Source organism: Pelmatolapia mariae, linkage group LG10_11 (assembly GCF_036321145.2).
Source record: "Pelmatolapia mariae isolate MD_Pm_ZW linkage group LG10_11, Pm_UMD_F_2, whole genome shotgun sequence".
In the NCBI taxonomy this organism is placed as follows: domain Eukaryota; kingdom Metazoa; phylum Chordata; class Actinopteri; order Cichliformes; family Cichlidae; genus Pelmatolapia; species Pelmatolapia mariae.
In genome coordinates, this window is record NC_086236.1 from 20,526,360 (window position 1) to 20,548,498 (window position 22,139).

The following is a 22,139-nucleotide window of genomic DNA, read 5'->3' on the forward strand; positions in this document are numbered from 1 at the left end:
AATATGCATCTTTTTTTACGTTATTTGTAATGTTTCTTTAAAATTTCCTGGTTTAAGGAAATCAAAGCAGAGCTGGCAAAAAAGAACGCTGACAAGGATATCCCCTAATGACATCACATTATGCTACTTTTTAATTCAAACTGATAATTCATTATTTAATTAATTCATTTTCACTTAGACCCAGCTGCTCTTTCTAAAATTGACAGAACCACTGCGGGCTTCTGAAATAAATTATAGGAGCATGCAAAACAACCAGGGGGGTGTGCTTTACTCTTCTTTTTTTTAGGCCACTGTATATACTGTGTATGCAGATGGGGATGAGAGAGCCTCAGACAAAACAAATACACAGAGGTATCTGTCTAAGTAACGCGGCCTAAAAGTTCAAGAGGGATTACAGTATGTGCTCATATTTGCCGCAGCAGCATTACCCAGGTTCACAGTGAGTTTCACTCTGCCTCCATCCAGCTCCAAGCGCAAGGTGTCTGCAGACTGCTGGGAGGTGGTGGCCATCAGCAGTCCATAGGCCCTCTGGGACATAAAGCGCAGAGACACGTCCTCGGCCTCTGTGTGCAGCGTCCTCGGCAGTACCACTTTTAGATACATGCTGCCGTCATAGCTCACCATGGTGGCCTCTGCAGATTTAGGAATTGGATTTGACCAAAAACGGGAGGGAAAAAAAGTGTTAGCAGACATCCAGAGGGAATCACAGCGTGAAATTAAAAACATGAAGAGGCATTTATGGAACTAAACCTAAATTTGGTCTGAGATTATTTTGGGTGCGACATGATATCCTTTTAGATTGCAGTTTTCATCTGCCGCACCAGATGGCAGAAAAAGCCTGGAGCACACAGAGAGAGTGGCGAGATTGCAGGCGCAATCAAATTTCTGAAGGATTTATTCCCAACACAGCGCAATAGAAGGGGGATTTTCATTCCTCATACTATTAGCTGCCAATGGAGCTGCGTAATTTGGCCTCTATGTGAGGAAGTTATCTGCATGGTGAATGCAGAGTGATTCAGGCCGAATCACTCTGCTGAAGAACCACTGCATTTCTGATGAAATGCTCATAGTACTGGTAACCTCATGATACTGACAAGCCATTAATGAATCGCTCTACTGTAGGTAAATACCGCAATTTGCTGTTGAATGGCTCACATTAAAAACAGCATCATTTTCCATGATACTGTCATTGTCACCAGGTTGGTTTGTATATTTGGAGAGTTATTCTGGATTGAGAGCATGCCTCTCATTTGAATAGAGATGGCATTAGGCAGTATGATCATAATGCAACTGCAAATGAAATTCTTATTGTTTAGGAAGCCTGAGCACTAAGTTCTTTCGATAATGAAATTTGTCTATATCTACATTGTTTCTATATTTACAGAGACTTTTAAGCCACTACACACCTAACTTAATAAATAAAATACTAGCCAAGTGTGCTAAAAGCTTTGCAGCACCTTTAAAAAGGAAAAAAAAAACTTTTTGTCTTCCCCATCTACTGCCATCCTTCTTAGATACTCTTACCCTTCTCGCAGCTGGGGCCTAGGTACCCAGTACTGTTGCAGTCACAAATATGGCGATTCCAGCCCTCTCTGCAGTGTCCACCATTGGCACATGTGTCTCTGGTACACCTGACGTGAGTCTCCCTGGTGCAGAAGCTGCTGACACCTGTGGCGCTTTGAATTTCTGCCAGCCTCCGGAGGTTACGGCTCTGTCCATCAATGAACAGGTCCCTCACACAGCCCACGTAGCCGAGGCCGAGGGACGCCGTCCATACCTCAGGGGGCAGCATGAGGTTTTGACGATCCTCTGGCAAACCTCCAAGATACATGTCCCCATCCAGGTCAAGGATCTCACTGCCTTCATTAGCAGAAAAGGGGATGCTCTGGCTGTTCACTGAAATAAAACCTGTGGGCCAGGCATTAAGTGTGAGTCAACTTGCACTTACACAGTTTTTTTTTTTGTTGCAGAAAAGGAAGACAGGTGTGTGCGTGGGTTGTGCTGAATGAAAGGCAAGAACAAACTGCAAGATTGAGGAAGTGGGCACCAGGCTGCTTGTCTTAAAAAAAAGTGAATATAATAAAACTGCACTATGTGTCCTTGGGAGATTATTTTGCTTGGGCTTTGGGCAAAAGCAAAAACTAAAACTTGATCTGTAAAAGTGACGACCTGTGAATTTGGGATCCTTGAGAAGAAATGGATTTTATTTATAGAAATGTGAGGCCAAAATAGACGAAGTGCAATCTTGTCTTCCACATACGTACCGCACTAATAAGGCAGGCAATTCCTAATTTGAGTTGGGTGACTGTGTAATTGGCCACTTGTTAAATAGGTTAACACAAATTTAAAAATGTCACATGTAGATTATAGCGACTAAAAATATAATTGTAATTAAAAGCTAATATGCATGCATGTTTCACCGCAGTGAATAAAAAACAGGAGCGTGCCAGAGTGACTGTATCCATGCTGACATATGGCGATTTCACAGCTTGGAACCCTTTATAGTCTGCTCCACAGCTAAAACTAGAGAAACACGGCAGCAGAAGCAGACAGAAGGCGTACCCCGCTTTCACAAAAACACAACACTGACTTACCATTGCGCCCTTTTCTCTGGAAGTCCACATGGCACCACTCGCCATCATTGAGCCTCTTGCTACTGGCTTTCATCTTGATGCTGCCAGAGCCCATATCCATGACGAGGAAGAGAAATCCGTCGAGCAGCTCGATGGCAAAGAAGTCGGCCCGGGGCTTCCTATCAGGCTGCGTGCCCTGCAGGCTGCCATGGCTGAACAGCATAAGGCCGCTGGGCTCTGTGGTGCGGAAGTCGAAAGATATGGACCCCGTTTTCTTTGTGTTCCACCTGGGCAATGTCAAGTAGGCAGACGGCGTGTCGAAGGTGACCGGCTCCAGGGCTTCCACATCCTCGCAGCTGAATATCAGGTCACCATGGATACTGATCTTGGGGTCTCGCTGTTCAGCCAGCCGTGACAGCTCGAGTCTAAACTCATTATTCTTGTAGACCACCTAATAAATGAGAGAGATGTCGTGGTGAGATGACAGCTGGAAAAGCGGAATGAATTTAGTGCAAAGGTTGAATATTAGTCATCAATAAACACGACAATCAATAGGACACAGCAGCCGACAACACGGTGAATCATTCCTGAACCCGGAGCTGAGACAGAAAGCACTTTAGTGATTTTACATTTGAGTGCATTTATTCTGCAGGATTTCAGGTAGATCATAAAAATATTTTAATTACCAACAAATTATGAGGAGATTATCACGAGACAACAAGAAGGCAGCAGGTGTTAAACCGCTTGTGAAATTGCAAAAAAAAAAGAAAAAAAAGAAAATGCATTTAGATTTAGATGCAAATGCTTATATTTTAGACATTTAACTGGCTCATTTAGGAATGCACAATGTGTCTGACATAATCATCTTAAATTCAGAGCGGAGGAACAGGAGGAGGAACACTGCACCCACACGATGGCAAACAATTTGGTGTATTTATACCGAGGTAAACTGAAAGAGATCAAGTCAAGGCAGAGATGGTGAGTGGGAGAGAGGCGGCCTTGACCCTTTACAAGCTCAGCGCGAAATTTATTATTTAAAATGGGTAAATTTAGTAAACATGCACTCGTGATCTGCAGAACAGTCGTTAAAAAAATAAATAAATCGGATTTTGCACTCCGGCATGAATAAATGTACATGAGAAACTCATTTGCCTTTGAGGAATATCTTGCTGGTGATTTAATATTTTAGTGAAATACAAAAACAACCTTTTGAACATATATTTACTTGCATATACAAGACTTCAGATAGACAATGCCCTGTTTTCAACATAAAGCATACTGGGAGAGAATGCCTGCGCAGGCTTCTTTGTCTTGTTGTTGTATTTTCTGCTTTCATTCTGGCTTCATCAATATGCACAGTAGGAAACCACGGTCCTTGTCTCATTTTGTATCAGTTGTAAGTCACCCCGAGCCCACTGTTATCTGCCACATCACTCTGCAACCAGTCACTGCCTGAGGTGACACACCACACAGCACAGAGGACTAACAGCAGAGCTGAGAGGCAATTTGAGCCAATATCACACTTCACACTGCCTCAGTGTGACTAATTAAGCAGTGAAATCAGATGGCGAAACTGACCATCGAGAAATGAGTGTAACAAGCAATTTTAAAATGGGAAGACAGTCAATCAAGGCAGTCACTTACACAAAGAGGGAACAGCGTGTTTTCAGTAAACAACCAACAACACCAGCGAAAACGCACAGATGGCTACAAAAAGACACTGTGACCTCTGCAGGGCTATTATATAAGCCAAAGGACAAAGCAAGAAGCGGAATCCTATTTCACCAATTCAGATGCTTGTTGTTTGTGTCATGGATTACAGAGTATCCCAAAACACAAGAAATAAAGCCCTTTAGTGCCAACCGGCAAAGTCCCTGTGTCATTTATGTTCAAAAAGTACAGAATAACAAACTGCGTGAGAATGAAGACCTTCTCTTCTCCCAACAGCTGTGTGAAGACGTTCTCCATAACCAAATTGGGTGCAATCTGTGAAGCATTAAAGTACACGTGGCTAATGGTTAGGCATGCGATATCTGGAAGGTACACGCACGGCAGCATAATAAAACGACATAGCGGCAACTTTGAAAAACAAATTCATCTCTGCCTGCTGGTTGTGACATTCATCTGAATGTTTCTCCTGCACTGATGAACCTGATGGCCTCTCCTCAGCAGCACTCATATCTACTATCCTGAAACATCTAGGGAGATTAGTCATTGCCTACGCTGTCTACATTCAGTAAAATAAGACAGAAAAAAATGAGTATGTTCCTCACTGTTCACTTTTTTCCCCAACGCAGACCAAGAGGAATACAATATGTGCCGCATGTATTTGTGAATACCTTCTACTCACCACAGAGCTTTGATTTTTTTACTTCATCACCAAACTCAAGCGCTCGCTTATGGACTGACACATCTCAGATTTCCTGGCAGGCCGATCCAGTTATGATCAGCTCTGCCTGTGTCACCGCTCACACTCATTATCAGGGTTTGTCAACCCTTCCTCATGACTCTTTATCACGTCACACTCTTCCCGCATGCCTACAGTGCGACCGACTGTGTGACTACACACAGAAGTAGTAGGTCTAAACACCATCACCAGTCACACCGCCCACAGAGCGGAGGTTGCAGCATTGGCAGCGGTGCTGGGACAATAACCCGTCCATAAATAACATCTCCTTTTCGTTTTAGTAGATGCAAACTGCATAGTAATGATGTAGATGGTGCACTTAGAATCAGTCAGTGGAAATACTTTTACTGGGTTTAAATATTTATGTTATGAGGTTTATTAAAAATGATTATATGTTTGTTATTGTTTGTTTACAAATGGCTTTATTAATAAATCTGTCTGTTTTAGTGTTGAATTTATAGGAAAGTGTATTTTATATATATATATGCAAACTGTGTTAACGTTATGACTAAAAATGAATAACAGCCTTGAACATATTTAAAAATAAAAATTGCTGGCAGCTCTCTGAGAATTGTGCTTAAATGTCGAGCTAGAATATTCAGAAAAATTTGTATGAATGCCCCTCGGAAAATTAAACCCAGCGCTGGAGGGGTGGAGGTGAGGGGGTCGGGTGCGGGCCAAGACAGGAGAGTGGAAGATGCTCAGATTTCCATTTCAAGTGACCGGGATGGACATTTATTGCTATTATTAAGAGTATTAGGAACACATTAAGGAAATTTTAGAGGGATCTGTTGTTTCTTATTATTGTTCATTGTGAGAAGACAAAATAAACAATAATAAATATAACTGACATACTATTCTAATTTGAATCTAGGGTGCTGTCTGTGTATATGAGAAACGTGACACATTTAACACAAATAGAGTACTAACGTCGCATTTGCAGGGGGATTACTAAATGAACGTAATAACAGGAAAATCAAATGAACTGTGATTTAAAATACATTTTGTTCAAAAAACATTAGATGTTAATAATCTCTGTATGTGCGACGATGCACGTGCAGATCGGCCTACCTGTCAAGGAGGAGATAGAGACAAGGTACAGACATGGAATGCATACATGCAACAAGGTCATTATAGTAAAATTAATAATTCTGGGAATAAAGTCCAAATTTTTGGAAAAACCTGAAGTACTATTTGACTTTAATCTCAAAATTAAGAATAATTAAATCAAAATAGAGCCTTCTAGTGTGTTTTTTTTCTTATAGTCTCTAATATTCCATTGGCATAATATGGCTTAGGCTGAGCTCAGGTTTGGACATATGCAGAGGAGGGATGGTGGATATACTGGATGTGGAATACAAAGGATGTGGAATATGGAGCTGCCAAGCAGGAGGAAAAGAGGAAGACTCAGAGAATATTCCTGGATGTAGTGAAGGAGGTTGTTGTGACAGAGGAGGATGTTAGGGATAAGGTGAGATGGAGGCAGATGATCCGCAGTAGCGACCCTTAAAGGGAGACTTTGAACTCGGAACATTAAGGAATATTTATGGCCAAGTTACTGATATTATGGACAAAAACCTGGTGAAAACAAAATATCTGGGCTAACAAACTTGCCCATTTATACACTGTATATTCATTTTGATATAAAATGTTTATTTTTTTGACCATGGTACTACATAGAATTACCTAAATTACTTAAAATTTATTAGCAGTAACTTTCATAAGAAGTCAGGTAAAGAAAATATACATAGGAAACGTTATCAACATGTTGTTTCAACAGGCAGTAACACACATTGTCTTGTAACATCCATGTTGTTTCCACAAGACTTGAACGCACTGAGGTCAGAAGAACAAACTCTGACTCAGGAAATAGGACTAATCCAGGGAACATGTAAATGCAAGGTTTAGCACAGGGTTGCCTTGATCAAAACACTCATTCATACATAAATACCTTAATAAATTAGTACTTCATACACAAACCCAAAGTATACAGGACTTATTTTGCAGGTATTTGGTAAAAACAGACAAAGAAGTGGACAATTTAAATTCTGACCGGCAATGAAAAGTCCACAGATTACTAAAGTCATCTAAATTTATCTTGTGAGTGGGTGGGCTCGATTAACTGTAGCTAAATTCACAACAATCCAGCTAGGCAGTCGATACTACTCGCTTAAAAACCACAAACCTCATAACAGCAACATCAAGATAAGCATGATCCTTTTTGGGGGAACCACAGATCACTGTCCAGTTCCTGTTGTGACATTTAAACTAGACCAGTGCACAGTAATCACAGCATATTAAATGGCCACAACTGTATAAATCACAGATATCTCTAACTTCTTTCTGTATGCAACATCTGATTGAACTTTAAAACTTGAACTTCCATATTTTGCCTCACAAAATCCAATTAATCAAAATATTATCTGAAGATTTCATTTCTCCACTACACCAGCTGGCTGCTTTGTCATTAGCAGTTGGCAATTTTTTCAACCGGATCCCAAAAAGAAAATGTGAAACCGAAGTATGAAGAAATCTTCATGTTAGTTCAAGCAGGCCAGCACTGATGAACAAGAGCATACCCGACAATAATCAGTCCTTAATCTACTTGTACCAAGACAGTATGACAGTCCTTCTGACTGCCAAGCACTCACACTTAATGAAGCCGCTGCTCGTTATGCTCCGACCTGGCGCTGCTGTTATTAGCTTAGTCACGTTATTTCCACTCTATTTGCCTTGTGCATTATGTGTAACCTATATCTAAGTGATGTGTCTGCTCTGTCCTTGGTGCATTGTTCTCCCTGCTGAATCCAGAGGAGCTGGATTTAATGGGGATCAGGACAGGAGGCTAGTAAGAGTTTATAAGCAATTACGGAATAAATGGTCTTATATTGTGTGACGTCAGTGTCTCTGACAGAAGTAAACTCAGCTGTATGAGCTGGGGTATTAACCCTGAAGAAAATCGGCCTCCCTGACGTCTGTGTGACTTTTAAATATCAGACTGCTGCCTGTTTAATCACGTCTCCTCCTAACTCTCTTTGGGTAAGGGGAAAGCATTTCTCTTATTTTAAGGCTCACAGCACATCAGTTGCTTTTTTTATGAGACGGCTCAGTTCATTAAAAATTTGTGAGACCTGGCTGAAATTGGGCATTAACCCATAATTTGCTGCTTTACCTAAACATCTAGTACCAAGTACATGATCTTTACTCGCTTGCTGAAGATAATCAATGTGACAGGTGCAGTTCAGACTTAAAGCACTTAAAAAATGCAGAAGAGGGGATGAAAACCAGCTCCAGACTGTGTTTCAGGAATGAACATGAGATGCATCTGTTTCTTATGCATATCAGTGCTACATTCTCAAAGGGGTTCCCACAGGAATCTATAAATGCATATGCTCTGCACAGCATAACCTACCAGCTGAAAGTTTCTCCTTCAAACACCCTACAACAGGAGAATCAATATCAGTGCAAGGGGTAATTTTCTATACGCAGAACATGCTCTGCTTAAAGGGTTGCGCTACCTAAGGAGGGTCGGATAGTATTTCCAGTTTGCTGCCGAAGCTGAGGTCAAGCTGTACTCACATCTTTCAGACAGCCCATGAAGTTGTTGCTGACCGGGGAGCCTGGCAGGTCAGCTGTGTTTAGGCTGCCCCCTATGTAGAAGAGATCATCAGAGCCCAGCATGGTGTTGTCCTCCTGGGTGTAGCCAGTGGTGGTGAGAATCCCGTCCACCAAGATCGTCACCTACAGGGATAAAAATCCCGGCATGTTAGGAAAATAAAATCCAAGATTTTTAAACCAAGTGGAAAGAACCGGCCTAATTATTTCATGCTTCATTTCTTGATTTGAAATAAGCATGCCGTAATGTTGGCTCTTGAAGGCAATTACAAGAACAGCTTTGAAAGGTTCACTAATCTCAACTGATCCCCATTTCTGATAAACCAGCATGATCGTAGCGAAGTCAACGTATGATAAATGTGGGCTCCGCTGATATTTTGGCTCCAAAGCAATTTGGGATGCTACAGTTAATTTGAGATTAAAGGTAACAGGATGGCAAGCTGCATTTACTTGAATATTGGCACCATCAAAGCAAGAGATTTCTCCTATCAATGTCATCAGTAAACAGGGAAGAAAACGAATGACTGAACAGGGATATAGAAGTAAAAATGATATGCTTGTTGCCATGACAATAAGCCTACAGTAACAAGTATTTCTGCACAAATGTAACAGCTCCCACTTAGGGGTAATAAGTGAAAACAATTACCATTTCTTTTGTTGGGAGCATTATTCCATTTCATTTCAGGAAATTCTACAGTAGAAAGCAATTTCTTTGTATATTGCACTGCATATAATAAATATCACAAAATGCAAAAACAAACTAAATAAAGTGTTGAGCATGCATGGTCACAGATTCAGTTAATTGTTCCGATGTCTCATGCTACACACAATAATCCTGAGTGGAAAGACACTGTGCATAAAATCCTTCAGTCAGATCATTAGCTTGGAAAATACCACAGATCATGCAATGTTTTCACATAGGGAGAGGATGCAAAGAGCAAAAGCCAGTACAAATCTCTATCCACTAGCTTCAGGTTATACTTGTAGGCGATCAGTCAGCAGGGCAAAATAAAAAAACAATACCCAAACAACCTAGGAAAACAGGATAAAAAATTAAGGATCAACAAGAGTAGAGTAAGGCAAAGGGTTCACAACATGAATAAATGGCTATAATGCATTGCTACAAATGAGTTCAATGATGATCTGTAATATACTACTAGAGGGTGTAATTAGCTAACTGGGAACAGGTGGTGCAGAAAACTGGTGGGAAGGAAACAAAGTGTGGAAGAAAAACTAAGAACCCAGAATTACAAAAAACTAAAAGGAAAAAAAAACAGGAAATGAGAGAGATGAGAGAGAGGGAACTACTTCCCAAATTCTCAAGTAAACACCCGCAGGGGAAAATAACCATTATAAACTGTGGAATCATTTCTAGCTTCGCTTAAAAAATCATTTAAAATGTGGGACTTGTGACCCTTGCATCTCGAGAATGAGTTAACTATGTAAAAAGAACCGTGTCTATTTTTATGAATATCACCGGAATTTGGACATAAGAGGATGAGAGACAGCATGGTACGTTTAGGCGTCAGGTCAATAAAACAAGGTCCTGCCTTTCCATTTGCTGCTACTGGCAGGTATTGATTTCTGTCTATCTGGTACTGAAGCCTTGAGTATCTTTGGCTCGGACCTTGGACAATGAGAAGGCTTGACTGAGGGTTGATGAAACTGCACATGAAGAAATTTCAGAAAAATGTGTTTTCATGTCTGGGAAGTGATTGATCTTGCTTTCTTGTTCACTCCAAAATGTCTACAGAAGCATGGCCGATGTCTAAGATGGTGGTGACACCCAGCTACTTTACTGGCATTTGAATATCTGAGGTGAGGGATCGGTGCGTTCAAAGGCAATTACTGATTTAGGTCATTATTAATTAGAAGAGCACACTGGGAGAATATACAGGCTCCAGACCTGGATGGCACACTTTGAAGCTGACCTTTTATCATTAATTTTGCCAGCATTTCGACATCGCCAGTGTTATGTAGTGCTTATTAAATGGTAATATATATTTATGACCGTCAGTGTAGCTCAGGAGGTTTTCAAAAGAGTATTCATGAGGTACAACAACAGATAATCAGCAAGCATGTTAGTGAGTTCTGTGTTCTGAGCACGCCAATATATAGGTGGGTGCATCGATAACAAGGGTTGAAAGGCAGAGAAAATGAGCACCAACGAGTTTGCCCAAAACAGACAACACAAAAGGCAGATGGAGAGAGAGAGATAGTAATAGGAGGAATTCTAGAGTGAAAAGCACCACCGGATCTAATAAAATGTTTCCACCAGCACTCTCCTGGGAGTTACAGTTCCTCCTATCTACATGTCAGTGAGCTAACTTATCTGAGGGGAAAGCAATTTACACAGGGATCAAATGCATGCCTGAAAGCATAAGTGACGTTGTAAGCATCGGATTGCCGCTCTTCTGGAAGCCAGGCTAAGGAAATAGAAGTGGAGGAGGATGCACGTTTATATGCAGGTTAACGTGACAGGTTTAGAATATATTGGCGATGATGAGATGGTTAGATACAAAATGAGTTCTTCTTTAGAAAAGAAATCTAACATTTATATGCACTGCATGAGTCCCACTCATCTTAGGGAATATATTTAGTCTGGTTATAGTTCAAGTAAATTTACAGAGCGATCGCTTTGTGGGGAACAGAAAAGCTAGCGCCGCCTTTCTCTTTAGAAGCTCAGCCTTCTTAGGGTTTCAGTATTGTACTGAACTCAGTTAGCTAAGATAATGGTAACAGCGACATTAATGCCATTGTCCAATGTATCTGACTAATACAGAGCATACTGGAGCATATTGGTCAGATACACAGTGAGAGCACAATTTAGGGTGGATGCACTCTTAGCTTACGCTTAGCTTAAAGTGAAGACATAACAGATTAGCTGGAGAAACATAACTGACAGCTAAATAAACATAAACACAGCTAGAAGAGAGTGAATGACCGTTATATTATCTGTTACTGCTCTGTGTGTAAATACACTGAACTGCTACTTCATTAGGCACAGCCATTCATCTGCTCGTCAATGCAAATATCTAATCAGCCAATCATATGGCAGCTACTCAGTGCATTCAGGCATGTAGACATGGTCAAGATGACCTGCTAAAGTTCAAACTGAGCACCAGAATGGGGAAGTAAAGGTGATTTAAGTGACTTTGAATATAGCATGCCTGTTGGTGCCAGATGGGCTGGTCAGAAAATGGACCTACTTTTGTGTCTAGGGTTTACCAAGAAGGATTAGAAAAAGAAAAAAACCTCTGAGTGCACGCCAAAGCTTGAAGCAGAGGGCTACAGCAGCAGAAGACGACCACACCTGTGCCTTAGCTTTCAGCTAAGAACAGGAAAACGAAGCTCAACAAATAGAAGATTGGAAAAATCTTGCCCAGTCTGATGAGTCTGCTGTCTACTGCAACATTTAGATGGTAGGATCAGACAAACAACATGAAAACATAGTTACCCCTTTAGTACTAATTAAGCATCATTTAAACACCACAGCCTACCAGAATATTGTTGCTGACCATGCCTACCCCTTTATGACCACAATGTACCCATCTTCTGATGGGATGCCCAGCAGGAAAATACACCATGTCACAAAGCTCAAATCATCTCAAACTGGTTTTTAAACATGTCAATGAGTTCACTGTACTCAAATGGCCTCAACAGTGGCAGATCTCAATCCAACGGAGCACCTTTGGGACGTGCTGGCACGCGAGATTCGTCTCATGGATGTGCAGCTGACAAAATGAGCTTGTTATCATGTCGATATGGAACAAAATCTCTGAGGAATGTCTCCAGCTGACAAGTTTACAACATCAGTATCAATACCCCATCCACCAAATGAGCACTTTTGCAGTCATTATACTGTTTCTTTTTTCTTTTTTTTTTACAGGAATTGATGAGCGAGGAGTGGCTCTGACTGTGAAACCCTGTAAGGTCGCTACTTGTCAATCAAAAGGTAATCAGACCAAAATCAAACCCTGCTTTATTTTCCACCAGCACTTCAAGGGCATTTCCATTTGTCATTAGGACTCCTGACAGTTGTAAACACCTAATTATACTCATCTTATGAATCTTTTTTCTTCTTCACTAGTTTGTCTCTCTGCAGTTTGTTGCTGCAGTTATGAGCAACAGGGTTGTTGCAGTGGTGACAATGCAAAAAAAAAAAAAAAAAAAAGGTAAATTTGTGAGACCTAAAGAAATGAGTAATTATGTGTGGGCTTGTTCCTGCAAGCAACCACTTTACATTACACTCACTCCCACTTATTCAGTGTCCATACAAAAAAGTGCAGCTGTAAGGTATTATATGAGGAGACTAATAGAATAGCAGAATGATGCAGTCAAAGAAGAATGCCAGTGGGGTAACATTTAATGTAACGGACACATCCTTGCAGTAAATTAGACTGGGAATTCAGTCCCTTGTCCTGACTGCTAATGATATGAAACCTTAAGGCCGAGTTGTACTTGGCTGGAGTACAATAGGTACAGCAGTACATTGTTGGACACGTGCACTGGCTGTATTCATTATTTAAGCTCTGCTTTCTCTTGCAAGGCCCCCATATACTGCTGCAATGTTACATCAGTGGCTAAAGCTGCAAAAAAGATATTTTTGCACTCTCCGTTCAAGAGTTGGTAATGAACAGGCTCCTGATATCATCACTACTGTGGGACGAATGAATAGGATGAATAATGAGTTAAGTTTTTATTACAAAAAAGGTATTAAAAGAATATATGACAATCTTGTGGGTGCAAAAAGGAATCAATTCTCTGAATTAAGAAAAAGAGTGATTTCTAGAAATGCAATCTAGGGGCAATGACCTAATAGACGCTTGCAATATCAGGATAGGGAATGTGGCAGCAGAAGCATTCAACAGAATCCAACACAGTATTTGTTTACTGCCAGTTCACACTGCCGGAGGTTAATAGCAGCCTATCTAAACTCTATTTGCAAAAGACTGCCATTTCCTGCAGCTCATAAGAATCAGATCCAAATCTTTTTTATATTAATAAGCTGCAAGATACACTTTAAATACTGTTACAATACTGTGTACAGTGACTGATTTCTCATCATCTCATACAGATTGCTTGCAGACTGCAATCATATCGACTTCTGCGTAAATACAATCTACACATTTTACAAAAAAACGCAACTTTCTTAAGCAGAATACAAAATCATAAGTAATGGATGTATACACACCTGACGGAGGTTGCGCGTCACACGAACATCATGCCAGATATTGTCATTAAACCTCCCACTGGTTGGTTCCACCAGGGCTTCAAAAGCACCAGAGCCCAGGTTGATGACCAGCCACAGAGCGCCATTCCTCAGAGACAGGTTGACATAGTCAGCTGACTTCCCCGTGTGAAGCAGCAAGGCGTTCCTCTGCAGCGTCCGGAAGGACAGCGTGATCTCGTCCAGGTTACTCTGAATGGGAGTCTGGGATAGGTTGTAGCTGAAGAACTCATTGCCTTTAAAGGTGGCCACTGACTCCTCCTGCCCTGAGAGTCAAAGAGAAACAGCTTAGATAATTGTTCCTCTCATCCAGCTTAACTTTTACTTATCTACTGGGTGCATTCACTATTTTATTTTGCTAAAATAGAGGAGGCTTGGTGGGTGATATTAGAGGCTAAAATGAGCGGAAAATGCAGCGTGCAGTATTGCTTCGGAAACATTTCACTAAGACCCACTTGAACAGACCATGTGTGTATTTTGTAAAGCTATTAAAACGTTACAAAGTCACTCTACAGTCAGATGAACAAGTGTACATTTTCAGGGTGCTGTTTCCATAGTAAAGTATAAGTGTTTATATCTTTTTCTTTTTATTAACATATGTAGCAAAAAAAGGCAGCAATAAAGTGATCCTTACTGACAAGTACTTTCATTGTAGTCAAAGCCTAATGAAGTGTATTCATCTTTCATAAGACCGACATAAAAACACACTAGAGCTACAGCATTACACCACATCCTCAGCTGAGAAAGGTCCTGATCAAGACGTGTGCACTTTTTACCCTTATTTGAGAAGAAAAAAATAATTATACAACGACAGCCGCTTTATCCTTTATTCAGCAGGTTTTAAAAAAAAAATTAAAAAAAATGCCAATATCAATGTGTAAGGCTTGGCTAAACATTTAATTCACACTCACATTCCAGGGAATGTCCACTAGGTAATGCACACAGTGAAATATACAGAAGGGAACTTCACCAACTGTTCAGAGGGAGGCAGATGGAGCTTGATTAAAGATGTTGTTTTTGTATTTGTCAATGTTTCTTAGAATTCCACATGTTAGCAATTTTTCTCAAGCAACCCATCAATGTATCCTTGATGGCAAACATCACACGGCACGTAAATAATAAATCATTCTTGACAGCTTACAGCTCATTCAACAGTTATGCTGCTAATACACCTTCCACAAGGTGACAGTTTTGAGTTTGTTTTTTTATTTGTTTGTTTTTTTTTTCTCAATTCAAGACCTCACAGGCAGCCCTACTGCACACGAAATTAGAAACAAACACTGAATTTTGTTTCGCTTCATAATTCACGAAGGCCTTCCGTGCACGCACAACCTTTCACCATCAAATTCTAAGTTTAGTTTTTCTGATATTGAACCAAAGTTTTGCTTCGACACAGGGAGTAACACTAACAACTTTACAACACATAGTAGGGCTGCTGTCCTTTGCTCTTTATGAGCTACTAAGCAAGCTGTTTCAAGCTAGAAGGATAAGCTGACCCTTTAGTTGATGCTTGTTTGTTTGCACAGCAAATGTCAGCTTTGGTACTCAGGGGCCAATTTAAGGCTGCAGGATGAGCAGTCCTGTTAGTCTGTATTGTTTGTGCAGTGTAGTCGCTCAACTCTTGAGCACACAGCTACTCGTTGAGCTACTGGCGCGGAGCATGAATGCAAACTTCCTCATTTGGCTGACGTTTAAGGTGTAAAGTAGAACCAAGTGGAGCCAATAGTGACAGTTACAACTACAGGGAAATTATAGCACTTGAACTAAAAGTGCCTTTGTGTCATTTTTCATTTAACCTAAATACAGAAGGATTTATCATAAGAGATAAACCTTAATGACAAGAAGATTTGCACCTAAGCTGTGCACATTCTACAGAACGCAATCTGCCTAATAGGCTTCCTGTCATTCTGTGATGAAGATGTCCCCAGCATGACCCTGAATCTGTCTTGAAGGTCTTTCTTGAAATGGGAGGGGTAGACGGCCTATAGCTCTGCTTTTCAGCTCTCCTAGAAGGTGTCCTACTGTCTGCAGCAATAATGTTTACCACTCTGTAAAAAAAGAAAAGAAAAAAGGAACAAGAAAAAAGGAAATAGTAGCTTTGTTTTGTCTGACACCAGACAGACTTTGGCACTAACTCCGAGGAAATATCTTCAAAGACCCTAGCTGCAGTCAGTACTCCAGCTAAAAGATGCTGCTGGAGCAGTTTAGCACTTTATGCATGTTATAGCTATACAAGGGTGGGGTGTCGGAGAGTGAGGGGGTGGATGGGCCGTCCACCCTCTTGGATTCAGCTATAAGACCATTGTGCTGAACCACGTCTCGATGTAAATGGAAACACATCAATGAAAAAAGGAGGCTCAGCAGAAAATAACAGCAGCACCGACAATCTCTACACGCCTCTCCTGCTTCTCATCTCATTGTGGCATGCGCCACCTTGCCCCCACTCCCGTCTTACTATACACCATTCAATCTACTTGCAGCCCAAGGTTTTGAATCCATAAATTCCCTCTAAATTCAGGATACAAATACAAGCGAGTCCTTCTAGAAGGACACTGCTCATGGCCAATCCAATGAAGCGTGCAGCTACAAAATATGGAGAGCGAAAGCATCCTGGATGTTACTATAACACCGGATAACTCTAAGACAGTCAGTGTAAGATTTATCTATATTTCTGCTGCTGGGAGCTATACGTAAGCTCCTGATGGTCATACCATGAGGTGAGAAAAAGGGTTCAGCCACCAGGTGAGAAGACTGTTACTATTAGACAAATTCCACCACTCACGCTGCTCATTAATATTAAGGTTTACAGCAGAGTAATTTCAAAATGATGCAAAGCCGGGGGCACAGATGCAGCTGGTAACGTTTGTCTGTGGCTCAGAGGCGGGGACTGGGTTATCAGGCAGAGTGCGAGCAGGCTGTGGGGCAGCAGCTGACCACTGGTGTGTAGCTCTGTAGGTGGTCATCAAGCTACACCTGTGCCTGAATAATCTCATCTGGGTGCACACGCTGGCGAAGGAGTGTGGGAGTGAAATATTCACAAGCTGCTGCTTCTCAATTTCCAGAAGTCTGCATATTTGTGGCAAAACAAATAGAGACTCAGTCTGAGAGCGCTCGCTCAAGTACACGCCCCGGGGCTGAAGGTGGAACACAGTTAATAACAAATGTTTGTTATAACATGAGATGGTTGAATAAAGCGTTGATGTCTCATGTATATCCCATGAGGTCAGACGTGCAGCGCTCTGTGTTGCTAGCTGTAACTGTGCTTTGCCTGAGCATTGAGGGTTATTTCTGCAAAATCTCGATTCCACAATCAATTACCAACTTCTTCTTCATTTAAATGCGTGAAATTGAGCAATTACGTTTAGGCTTCATTTCATGACAAATCGCACTGTGGTTGGCTTCAGGACACACTTACTGTATGATGTACTATATGCTTTATATAACAGCATTTTTCTAATACAGCAGAGATGATTAATCTTTGTACGATTGAGGACGTAGTGGCGTACAGTATATTCACCCACACTGTTCTGTCAGAATAACCATTGATTACAGCACAAGCTTAAATTGAACATTATGTTTTTGGTCTTATAAAGACTAATTGCTACTAGTGGCTACCGAAAGGATTTAGACCCTAATCTGTAATGTCACAGTCATGTTCGGCTTCAATCTGCATCATTTATATATGGTGAAAAACCTCATTCTGTGAAGCATTCTCAACTCCTGTTAATGATCTTGGTATAATTGTTATTTGTTCACATATGCGTGACAAAATGCGGATGCTGCCACACCCTCTTTTATTCCATCTTCACCGAGCGGGCGAGTGAAAGATGACATACGCAGCTATTTCAGTTCACGGCAGCACATTATTCATAATCAGGGATAATTGGGTTGAAAATAAAAAATCATTAGTACAGAAGCTGCGATGATAACCCGACACCACTGTTCTTTCTGGTCAGACGAGCAATTTTTCCGGAGGAACTGGGACAGTGGAAAATACTGTGTGGTCAACATGAGGGGGTCAGAAAAGCCAAGTACGTTATAGACAACACTGATCTCCATGGAGACGGGATGATGACGTTTATCTAAATCTCACAGCGTGTGGAGGAAATGCAAAAGCCTCACCACAGCAGAGTACATCCACCCTTTTTCAAAGTGCCTATATTCCAAGTATGCCTTTGCAGAAAATGTTTTACGCTTTATTTTAATTCAGTTTTAAAATCATACAATTATATTCAGTATTTTCATCACCTGTAAATGAGCTGGTATAATTGTTATTTGTTCACATATGCATGACACAATGTTACTGCTTTTTTATTTTCCAACCAGAGGACCACAGTGGTACCTCTCCCTGAAAAAATATCCTCCATTATGAAAAAAAAAAATCCCACAACCTTCCAACAGTGTTTTGTTTTGTTTTAAAATCTCCCACTGATCTGCAACCCAGTGATAACACGTCTGAGACATCAGTGCAACAGAAAGAAAATTCAATTATGCACACAACAACCTTAAGAATGAAAATAAAGGCAAACTAAGTCCTCACATAATAAGGCTGTCTAAACACCTACATAAATAAACTCCCTTCTCTGCAGACCTTTACATTTGTAAGATGAGATACCTTTATATATATATAAATGTATTTTTTTGTTATTACTGACACCTGTTTCCTTTGAAAACACCATGAAACCAAATGAGCATAGATGCATTACCTTGGCGAATAACTGCAGAGGTCAAAGGTGATGTTCCAGTAGCTCAGTCAGTGGTCAGGACAAGGGTTTGACGGACAAAAATTGTTATGAATAGTGAGCATAACATGAGAGGAAGCAAAAAACGAATAGGCAAGTATATGACAAAAGAGGAGAGGAAATATTAGTGCAGCACAGTTAACTAAAATGATTTCAGGGGAAGGGAAATGTGATCAGGTGGCTGGGAAGGAAAAGCAAACCAATAGACCCCATACCTTGGCGGTTTAACATCAGGTGCGCCAGACCTTGAGGGAAAGAACAGAAAAAAGGATACGAAAACAGGAAGTTCATAAAGAGGTTCGGGAGAACAAAAGCATTGTCACAATGTTGGACTGCAGTTTGTGACAGACATCCTGGGGAAGGTACGGATGTCAAAGTTCAAATTAAAATATAAAGGGGAAATCAAACTAAAAACAGACAAACATCTCAAGGGAGGAAAGGGAAGGCAAGGAGAGAAAAAAACATCTTGACAGGTGCAACCCTCACAGGTAGTTGCTCTCATAGATGCTTTTTTCTAATGGAACACATATTGTATGTTTATTTGATGCAGACAGCGTTTGAGATGTACCAGCTATACATAAAACTGCTTTGACTGTAAAGACTAAATGTTTAAAAAAAAAGAAGTAGAAAGAAATCACCCGTGGTAATGCTAGTTCATGGATTTCTGTGATCTTTCTATCTCCTGATCTCCACTTCTCCACACGAGTATTTGGCATGTAAGTGCTCAGCCAACCCAGATGAGCCTATTTAACCTTTCAGATGGCACCATTTCATAAAAGGACAGATGAAGCACCATTCCCTATCCTTTAAATCTTTAGCGACTCTCATTCATATTTTTATTCTCACGATTTACCATCTAATGCAGCGGGGTTTGACAGTGGAGCCTGAAGACTGTGCCCTAATGTAATAATATAAACACCAATACATCTAAGGCTGTCACACGTAACCTTTTAATTCCAAAGAAAAAAGCAATGCTGCACTCCGGTAAAGCCTCACTAACTATTAACCATCTTCTAATTTGTCAGCCAAAGACAAAAATGCCACATCACGCCTCCACATTATGGCATATGGCAGGGCAAAGGGGTTAGCCTGAATGCACTGGCTACTGTGCTGAACATATGAGCTAATTGCACTGATTAAGAGTTAGTTTACTTCATGAGATCATATTATAGTACTCATAAATACTGCATGGAAATGCCTTCTAAAAGCAATATTGGGAACAAACATTGTTTTCGTGTCACGTGCTTGTTGTGAGTGACACTGCAGTCAAAACCCTGCAGGTTAGCCCGCGTGCACTGCTCATCAAAGGTTGATCCAGTTTCAACCAGCTTAAATCTCTCAATGCATCGTGTGCTATATACTGACAGCGAAACACAGACAAACATCTCAGTAGGTCAGGCAGAAATTGCGTGGCGTAGCCTAGCTCTCCTGCTTTTCCCGATATCAAAGAGTTGGGGCTGACACAATGCAACACTTCTGCTGAGCACATGAGCCCCACTGTGTGAGCCGACACAAACACCTCTCATCAGTGCATCAGCACTCTAAGACCCTTGTACAGCAAGTCTCTTACTCACTATTCCAGCCCCATTTCAGTCATTAGGTAAAACCTTATGAAGAGGGCAGGTTGCTCTTGCACAAATCTCCTCGCATGTTCCACTCAACAAGCTTGTTAATGCTGCAACTCATGGTGTGGAATGGACATGATTACCCCTGGGAAGGTCCTTGCCTGCCAACACGTAGGCTTTTGATACAGTGTGCCACTGCAAAGCCAGTGACTGAGCCTCTGCTTAGACAGGATTCACCAGCAGCCCTGTCTGCAGAGCAGACAAAGCACTGCTGTGTGCACCCCCACTGCGGCTGTGCACTGCACATGACAGGCCAACGTACATATACATAAATGATGTCACCTCTTCTTACCCTCATCACCCCTAAGGTGATCTCATTCTCACAAGCAGTACTAAGATGTGACTAGATTAAGATCCCGTCTGCCTCTATCCTCTCCCTATCACTCTGCTATGAGCATCACACAGCATAGATGAGCCACAGCATCAGCTTCAAGGGGCTACAAAGGAGGCTTGCATACAGTGCCATTAACTGTAACAAAGACACTGTTGTTGTAAGCCACCACTGGCTCACATAGCGGGAAGAATAAAAATCCTCTTTCCATGCTTTTGCCTTTGGTCCTCACGGACAAGAATGAGGTTCCCTTCATCCAAATAATAAGCATGTGCAGAAGAAAAGCCAAAGCTGGCAAATATCTCTGTCTTTCACTTATATGAAGATGAGGAAAAAGGCTTTGACGGAAACAAATTTTGACTCACTTACTTGTTGTTGAGCTCTGGGTCAAGCAAAACTGACTCGCACCCGTGAGTAAGATGAATGGATGTTGTTGACCAGAACAGAAATACCTAAGTCAACATCGTAATCTTTGAGAATGTATGCATTTCCTAGGAGTTGAGTTATAAGGGGATTAAGAGTGGTGCCATTGCTTCCCTTGTACAAAGGCAGCCACCCATCGAATACGTGCATCCTGCTTGGCTGTGCCTTACATCCAAATCTCAGTGTGTGAAAATGCAGAGATAACTGGCTAATACCCTTTAGAAAAGAAAGCCTGTATGGATATAAACTATCCTTCCTACCAGTAAGCTATACACTGGAAAGTAGGCTATAAAATAAGCAAAAATTAATAACCAAGCGACTGAATATCACTTTATTAAAATGCTACTATTAGGATACTTTTAACTTGGCCTCATTATACAATAAAAGGTGGGTTTTTTTTTGTTTTTGCTGTTGTAAAAAGTACTCTGAAATAGACTCATTTACCTTGTGGATGTGATGGTATTGGTCACAATACTCTACAATAGCGTGCGATTTTCTACGTCAATAGATTTTCTACGTCAATAGTTTTTAAAATGTGCTTACACACACCTTAACATCTGCACCTCCTGACCTCGAGTAAATCTATGATACTGAAAACATACAACCAGAAAAGCTGCTGCTGAACAACTCTTTGTGTTTTCAAGCACTCAAGAATATTGCACCTCTGCCAACATCCCAGTTAGAGCTGGCTGAAAATAAGTAATTCACTCGGTGAATGACGAGGGTTTTTGAATCCACAGATTCCTGGAGCAGGTGAAGTTTTTTGACCTGTGCGATTTCATGTGCAAATATACCCAGAAAAAGTTTAAAGAGTGCACGTACCGCCTAAAAACATGCGAACAAACACCGCTACAGAAGGAAGGCCTGGTGCTTCCGAAAACGTTGTATTAACAGGCTATTCCGTGTGCACTGGTGCTGACCTTTAGACCTCTAACTCCCCTCACTCCCCTCCTCCAACACTTCAGCTCTGGATTCTTTTCATTGATTTTTTTTCCACTTGTAAAAGCACATTATTATTTAAATATATACATATACATGTTTTATATTAAATATATAAGGCTGAGAGAAACTAGCATGATTTTGAAACATTTTAGCATTTGAAAAGAGCTGAATTTATGTTAGTGGGACTGCCAAAAAAAACAAAACAAAAAACATAATAGTTTTATTTCTCTGAATCATTTATAACGCGATTA

The 22,139-nt window shown here is 40.9% G+C and overlaps 1 protein-coding gene across 7 annotated transcripts in view; it reads right to left on the bottom strand.

Moving 5' to 3' along the window:
* Positions 1 to 22,139, bottom strand: part of LOC134637958 (neurexin-2-like) — a 138,371-nt gene that overhangs the window by 87,111 nt on the left and 29,121 nt on the right. For all 7 annotated transcript variants that reach the window (XM_063488542.1, XM_063488538.1, XM_063488535.1 and 4 more), the window contains exons 4-8: positions 13,790 to 14,091; positions 8,560 to 8,721; positions 2,595 to 3,024; positions 1,525 to 1,908; positions 429 to 632 (exon numbers count right to left, since the gene is read on the bottom strand). In XM_063488542.1, coding sequence (XP_063344612.1) covers positions 429 to 632; positions 1,525 to 1,908; positions 2,595 to 3,024; positions 8,560 to 8,721; positions 13,790 to 14,091 — 1,482 coding nt within the window. The remainder of the gene's footprint in view (positions 1 to 428; positions 633 to 1,524; positions 1,909 to 2,594; positions 3,025 to 8,559; positions 8,722 to 13,789; positions 14,092 to 22,139) is intronic.